The 7,321-nt window shown below is 43.1% G+C and overlaps 1 protein-coding gene across 1 annotated transcript; it reads right to left on the bottom strand.

The window, feature by feature from the left end:
• Positions 1-377: 377 nt before the first annotated feature.
• LOC145130086 (uncharacterized) lies at positions 378-6,740 on the bottom strand. Its single transcript, XM_079064943.1, has 7 exons — positions 6,662-6,740; positions 5,751-6,229; positions 5,051-5,492; positions 4,349-4,603; positions 3,713-3,770; positions 2,502-3,337; positions 378-877 (listed from the first exon to the last, which is right to left on the bottom strand). The coding sequence occupies exons 1-7, from the start codon at positions 6,738-6,740 to the stop codon at positions 378-380; spliced, it is 2,649 nt and encodes an 882-aa protein (XP_078921069.1).
• Positions 6,741-7,321: the final 581 nt, after the last annotated feature.

Here is a 7,321-nt window from a genome sequence, read left to right as displayed (position 1 = left end):
AGTAATTCCATCCGGGTGAGGGCTATGCAGTCAAGGAGGTAGAGAGGTGGGTCATCCACTGGCACATACTCAGACTCGGGAAAGTCAAGGCCCACACCCAAACCAATTAGGGTAATGAAACCTCCGATGCAAATATCGCCAGTGGTCTTCGTGCGAAGGCTGTCACACTTATCCAAGAAAAAGGTGGCGAATTCGGGGCAAGACCAATGTAGGTGGCTCATGCAATAGAGGAAATATAGCTCGACTGTGTTTATTTGCCTCGGCTCATGACGAGCAAAGATGGAAGTGGAAAGGATTCGGTGGGCGATTCTCCAACAAGGATGGATGATGTAAGGATCTTTTTGTCGACTTGGATTGAAGTTTGGAAGACTTGTGATTTAAGTCCAAAACGCTACGTTAGGCACGCGTTTGAATCGAGTCCACTGATGGCTATAGATGTCGGTGTTGAAGGGACTGTATGTGCCCATGATGGTGTTTAGGATGGTGTATGTGAGTCGGTGCTGCCGACCCTGGAGTTTAAATGTGAGCATCCCTGCTGCGTCATCCCGTGCATAAGTGGAGAGGAACTCTAATGTGGGTTGTTGGTAAGTGCGCACGGAAAGATCGAGGAATTCTTGCCAACCTATGTTGAAGAACAGTTGTTGCAGGCAATCGTCAAGGCCAAGGTACGTCATTGAGTCTTGGTGGTAGAATTTGGTGGCTCGAATTGGACGTTTTTGGAGGTTTGACCGGAATTGTTTGATTTGTGCACTTGTGAGGACAAGGTTACCTGCACGATCGGTATTCTCGGTTGACGCCTTTTTTGTGGATTGCGAGGATAAAGCCTCACGGGAAGAACCATGAGAGGCGTGAATGGTTTTGTCCCTTGCCATTGTACCTGTTAATAAACCTAGCAAACACAAAAACTTGGCCAAAATTATCCCTCACACTCGCCTCACACCAATCTAAACAAACTAAATAATAAGAATATAAACCGGGTAAATATTCCAAACGTGCAATTTGGCACAATTTAATGCAATTCAATCAATTCAAAGCAAACTAAGTCCAATTCAAATTAATCTAATGCATAGCACAAGCTAATTGAAATTAGAAGTTGAATGCAATAAAATTAAAGAAATGTACCAAATTCGTGTGTTGAAACCCGAAAATAAATCCGTAAAAACCGCACCCCAAGCTTGAATTGAACCCGTAAGGTGGAACCTTTTGAATCTCCGGTGAGAAACAAAAATTTTGAAAATTTTGGTCAAAAAGAGTGGCGGCGGCCGGCGGCGGAGCTAGGGTTCTGGCGAGGAGATTTTCCCGAATTAACAGTAGATCGGCGTGTGGGAGAGTGTTTGGTGAATAATGCCCCAAGAAATTTTGAATTTGTCGGAGAGTTGGCTTCGGAATCGTGATTTGTTCGGTTTTCCGGCGAGCACGAGAATAGCGGCGGCAGGGGGTTTTTACCGGTGAAGATTGGTAGGGGTGTGGTCGGAATTATGTGGGGAATAGGGTGGTGGTGGAGCGCCGACGGTAGCAACGATCGGGGAGGCTGCAGGCGCGGGCACGCTTTTCCGGCGAGGACTGGGTGCGAAATCGGATGGAGCGTGACACTGCTGGAGGGAAGCGTTGGCCGGCGACTGAGCTGGGTGGAGGCGCTGACCGACGGCTTTGATTTATTGTGGCGGTAGGCGGCGACTAGACGGGATCGTCGGTCGGAGAATGGAAGGTGGCGGAGGGGTGTTTTTGGTGAGGTATAGTCGCTGACGGGAGGCACAAGGGGGATAGGGAAGGGGGGTATAAGGTTGGGTCTTAAATGATTCGGGTATGGGTCGGAATTTCGGGTCGATTCAAAGGTCGGATGCGGGTAATAAGTGGGTTTGGAGCGGGTTACCGGGTGGGGTGGGTGAGGTGTGGGTAAAATGGGTCGGCCGTGCAAGGAAGGTTGCATTTTGTTCTTGGGCGCGCAAGCATCTGCGAGGGTGGAGATAGGTCGCCCAGACTAATCAGATGCGATTCTAAGTTGTGGAGGTTGGAACTCGGAACTTGCGCGGCTGGGGGTCGGTCACGCAACGTCTGCGCGGGCACCCGCGCAAATTTCGAATTTTTTTCATTTTTTCAAACTTCACCAAGATCATTGCTAGACTTCCAAATGCTTATTTTTAGACCAACATCTATCTCAGAAACACCCAAGACTTCAAGCGGAGATTATTTATTTACAACGCATTTATTTAACGTCTTTGCCAAGACTTAGCCCCGCTTTCGTCAACCTTCGTAATTCGGATTTTCCAATGTTATGTTGTCAAATTCTCCTGTGTCAAAGCCTTCATAAAATGGTTTCAAGCGATGCCCATTCACTTTGAATATTTGATTTGTTTCCAAACTCTTGATTTCAACCGCACCATGATCAAACACTTTTATAACAATAAAAGGTCCGTGCCATCGAGATCGCAACTTTCCCGGGAATAACTTTAAGCGTGAATGATAAAGAAGAACTTTTTGGCCCGGAATAAAATGCTTACGAGTGATGTGTTTTTTGTGAAACGCTTTTGTCTTATCTTTGTAGATGCTTGCATTTTCATAAGACTCGTTCCTCAATTCCTCGATTTCTTGAAGTTGCATCTTTCGGTGCTTTCCGACTTCTTCAAGATTGAAATTACACTTTTTAACTGCCCAATATGCCTTGTGTTCCAATTCCACCGGTAAATGACAAGACTTTCCATAGACGAGGCGGAATGGAGACATACCAATTGGAGTTTTGTAAGCGGTCCGATACGCCCACAATGCATCTTCTAACCTCAAGCTCCAATCTTTTCGTGTAGTGTTGACCGTCTTTTCAAGAATTTGCTTGACTTCTCTATTTGACACTTCGGCTTGGCCATTTGTTTGTGGATGATAAGCGGTTGATATCCGGTGTGTGACACCATATCTTTTCATCATGGATTCCATCATTTTGTTGCAAAAATGAGTGCCCCTATCACTCACCAAAGCTCTTGGTACACCATATCTTGCAAAAATGTTTGACTTCAAGAAGTCAATCACAGTTTTGGAATCATCATGCCTTGTAGCCTTTGCTTCAACCCACTTTGATACGTAATCAACCGCCAAGAGTATATAAGTGTATCCGAAAGAGACGGGGAAAGGGCCCATGAAATCGATTCCCCATACATCAAAGATTTCGCAAATGAGGATTGGGCTTTGAATAATTTCATGCCTCGTGGATACGGTTCCCGTTCTTTGACATCTATCACAACTTTTGCAAAATAGATAAGTATCTCTTGACATTGTTGGCCAATAGAGTCCACATTCTAAGACCTTTCGCATGGTTTTGTTTTGACCAAAATGTCCTCTGCATGCATACTCACGACAAAACTTCAAGATTGATTCGACCTCATTTTGATGAACACACCGCCGTATTAGTTGATCCGGACAATGTTTCCAAAGATAAGGGTCGTCCCATACGTAGTATTTGGAATCACTCTTCAACTTGGCTTTTTGGTACTTGGTAAATGCGTGAGGAATTGCTTTAGTAACCAAGTAGTTCACAATATCCGCATACCATGGGATGGTGTTTGAAATGTAGAAGAGATGCTCATCCGGGAATTCATCAAGGATAGAAGATGAGGAGTCACCAATATTCAACCGACTTAAGTGGTCTGCAACTAGATTTTCGGCACCAATTTTGTCCTTTATCTCAAGATCGAATTCTTGTAAAATAAGAATCCATCGAATCAGCCGTGGCTTGGCATCTTTCTTGGTCATGAGATACTTCAATGCGGCATGGTCGGAGTATACAATCACTTTTGTTCCGAGAAGGTATTGCCGGAATTTCTCCAAGGCGAATACAATGGCTAGAAGTTCCTTCTCGGTGGTTGAGTAGTTGGCTTGAGCATTATCCAAGGTTTTGGAGGCATAGTAGATGATATGTGATGCTTTGCCTTCCTTTTGACCTAAGACAGCTCCAATTGCAAAATTGCAAAATTGCTTGCATCACACATTATTTCAAAGGGAAGCTCCCGATTTGGAGGTTGAATTATTGGAGCGGAAGTGAGCAAGGCTTTGAGTTTATCAAAGGCTTCTTGACATGCAACATTGAAGTTAAAATCAATATCTTTTTGGAGAAGGAGGCACATCGGACGCGTAATCTTCGAGAAATCTTTGATAAATCTTCTATAGAATCCCGCATGGCCCAAGAAAGATCTTACTTCTCTAACACATGTTGGGTAAGGAAGGGTTTGGATGACATCAATTTTGGCTTTATCAACTTCAATTCCATTTTTGGAGACGATGTGTCCCAAGATGATGCCTTGATTGACCATAAAGTGACACTTCTCAAAATTTAACACCAACTTTTTCTCAATGCACCTTTTCAAAATCTTCTTAAGATTATCCAAGCATTCATCAAACGAATTTCCATACACTGTGAAGTCATCCATGAATACTTCAATTATATTCTCAACATACTCTGAAAAGATGCTCACCATGCATCTTTGGAATGTGGCGGGGGCATTGCATAATCCAAAGGGCATCCGCTTGTAGGCAAACGTGCCAAAAGGGCATGTGAAGGTTGTCTTGTCTTGATCTTCGGAGGCAACGGGTATTTGATGAAAACCCGAGTATCCATCGAGACAACAATAATGTGACTTGCCCGCCAATCTCTCGAGCATTTGATCGATGAAAGGAAGAGGAAAGTGATATTTTCTTGTGCTTGAATTTAACTTTCGATAATCAATGCATACCCTCCATCCATTTTGAACTCGAGTGGGTACCATTATTCCTTTGTTATTCTCAACAACTGTGATTCCCGTTTTCTTGGGAACCACTTGAACCGGACTAACCCACTTGGAGTCGGAAATCGGGTAAATCATATCCGCATCAAGGAGTTTGATTATCTCTTTCTTGACAACTTCCATCATGGGAGGATTTAATCGTCTTTGAGCTTCCCTCCTAGGCTTACAATCATCTTCCATGAGTATCTTGTGAGTGCATACATTAGGGCTTATTTGCTTAATGTCCGCTATTGTCCACCCCATGGCCTCTTTATGATCTTTCAAGACTTCAATCAATTGGTTTTCTTCAAAGTCTTTCAATTGAGAAGATATGATCACCGGTAGAGTTTCATCTTGACCTAGATAAGCATATTTCAAACGGCTAGGTAAGACTTTCAATTCAAGTGTGGGTGGGTGGATTATGGAAGGTGGCATCTTGCTTGGAGAATGAGATAAGGCAACTTGAGAAACATCCTTTTTTGTTGAGTTGTTAAGTTCTAAAGTCTTCACAATCTCTTCAACTTCGGAGTCCAATGTATACGTATCCAATGTTCTCTTCAAACTTTCAACATCAAAACTCATGTTGAGCACCATCTTCAAAAGATCCCCATGTGATAACTCAAATAATTCTTGGGTGATTGGTTCAATCACATCAACCCGATATAATGGAGAAATGTTGCTAGGGTATCTCATGGCTTCAAAGATATTGAAATGAATGATCTCTCCATCAAATTCCATTGTGATCTTCCCATTATGGACATCAATAATTGTGTGAGTGGTATTCATGAAAGGTCTTCCAAGAAGGATCATAGAGGACTTGGAAGGGGTCTTCTCTTCAAGGTCAATGACATAGAAGTCCGCGGGAAATACTAGTTGATTGACTTGAACTAGTACATCCTCCAACACACTTCTTGGAAACGACTTGTCCGCTAATTGAATGATGACTCCGGTTTCTTCCAAAGGTCCAACATTGAGAGATTGAAAAACCGAGTATGGTATTACATTGATTGAGGCTCCAAGATCTAACATGGCACTTTCAACATGCAAGTCACCAATGGTACAAGGAATAGCAAACATGCCCGGATCCTTGCATTTGGGTGGAAGCTTCTTTTGGATAACCGCGGACACATTGGCATTGACTTGAATCTTTTCATTCGCCTTAAACTTCCTCTTGTTAGTGCACAAATCCTTAAGAAATTTGGCATAGCGAGGAATTTGCTTTATGGCATCCAATAGTGAAATGTTGATTTGAACTTTTCGGAAAGTCTCAAGAATTTCTTTCTCTTCCTCTTGTTTCTTGGAAAAGGCTAACCGAGAAGGGAAAGGTGGTGGTATGACCAATGGCTTGATAGGCTTGTTGGAAGAGTCGGGTTGGTCAATGTTTGGAACAACCGGTTCCTTTGGAGAAACTACAACCTTCGGAGGATCAACAACAATAACCTCATCCTCTTCTTCTATTGAAACTCTTTTAGGGTTGCTTTCTCCAAGTGTTTTCCCACTTCTCAAAGTTATGGCACTCACATTGGGATTCTTCTCGGTTTGAGATGGAAGTTTACCCCTTTGTTCCATCTTGTTGAGAGCGGTGGCCAAGTCTCCAATTTGTGCTTGAATGTTTGAGAAAGTGTTCTTGGCCTCTTGTTGAAATTGGGTTTGGCTTTGAGCAAGAGAAGCGACGAGTTCTTGAAGGCTCATTTGATGGTTACCACTTGATTGGCCGTGTGGTGGAGGTTGTTGTTGGTAATTTGGAGGGTTATAAGAAGTTTGTGGATATGGAGGTTTTTGGGAAGGATATGGTGGATGTTGGGGTCTCATCAAAATGTTTGGTGGATTTTGCTTTGGTGGGTATGGATTGTTTGGGTTATTCCTCCAATTTGGGTTGAAATTGTTTTGAAATCTCGTGGGTCTTGGTTAACCTTGATATCCGCCCATTGCATTCACATCTTCCGGTTCACTTCCAAGTGTGGGACACTTATCCGTGTAATGCCCCGTCATGGCACAAATACCGCATACCATCAATTGTTGACCACTTCCCACCACCATTTGACTTAGCACATTAGTCAAATCCAAGAGCTTTGATTCCAAGTGTTGAGTGTTGCTAACTTCACCAACCACTTGTGGAGAATTTCTCTTCATGTCATTTCTAGTCCCAAAGTTCCTTTGATTTTGAGAAATGGTTCCAAAAAGTGATCTTATCTCTTGAGGGGTTTTGTTGAAGATGTCACCACCACTTGAAGCATCAATAATCCTTCGATCTTTTTCATTCATACCCTCATAAAATTGTTGAAGAAGTAGTTGTTCGGGAATGTTGTGTTGAGGACAACTTGTACATAAGTTGTTGAATCGCTCCCAAAAATCATGAAAGGTCTCATTCTCCCCTTGACGAATCCCCAAAATGTCACTTCTTTGACTTGATATCCGGGAGGTGGGATAGAACTTGCTATTGAAGGCCTTGAGTAACTCTTCCCATGTGTGGATAGATCCCGGTGGTAAGTTGAATAACCACTCTCTAGCTTTATCTTCCAAGGTGAGCGGGAAGGCGGTTAGCTTGAAATCATCCAATGTCACGTTTTCAG

This window comes from Lactuca virosa, chromosome 8 (assembly GCF_052849685.1).
Source record: "Lactuca virosa cultivar CGN04683 chromosome 8, Lactuca_virosa_CGN04683_v6, whole genome shotgun sequence".
Lineage (NCBI taxonomy): Eukaryota > Viridiplantae > Streptophyta > Magnoliopsida > Asterales > Asteraceae > Lactuca > Lactuca virosa.
This window is presented reverse-complemented; position numbering and strand designations above follow the sequence as displayed.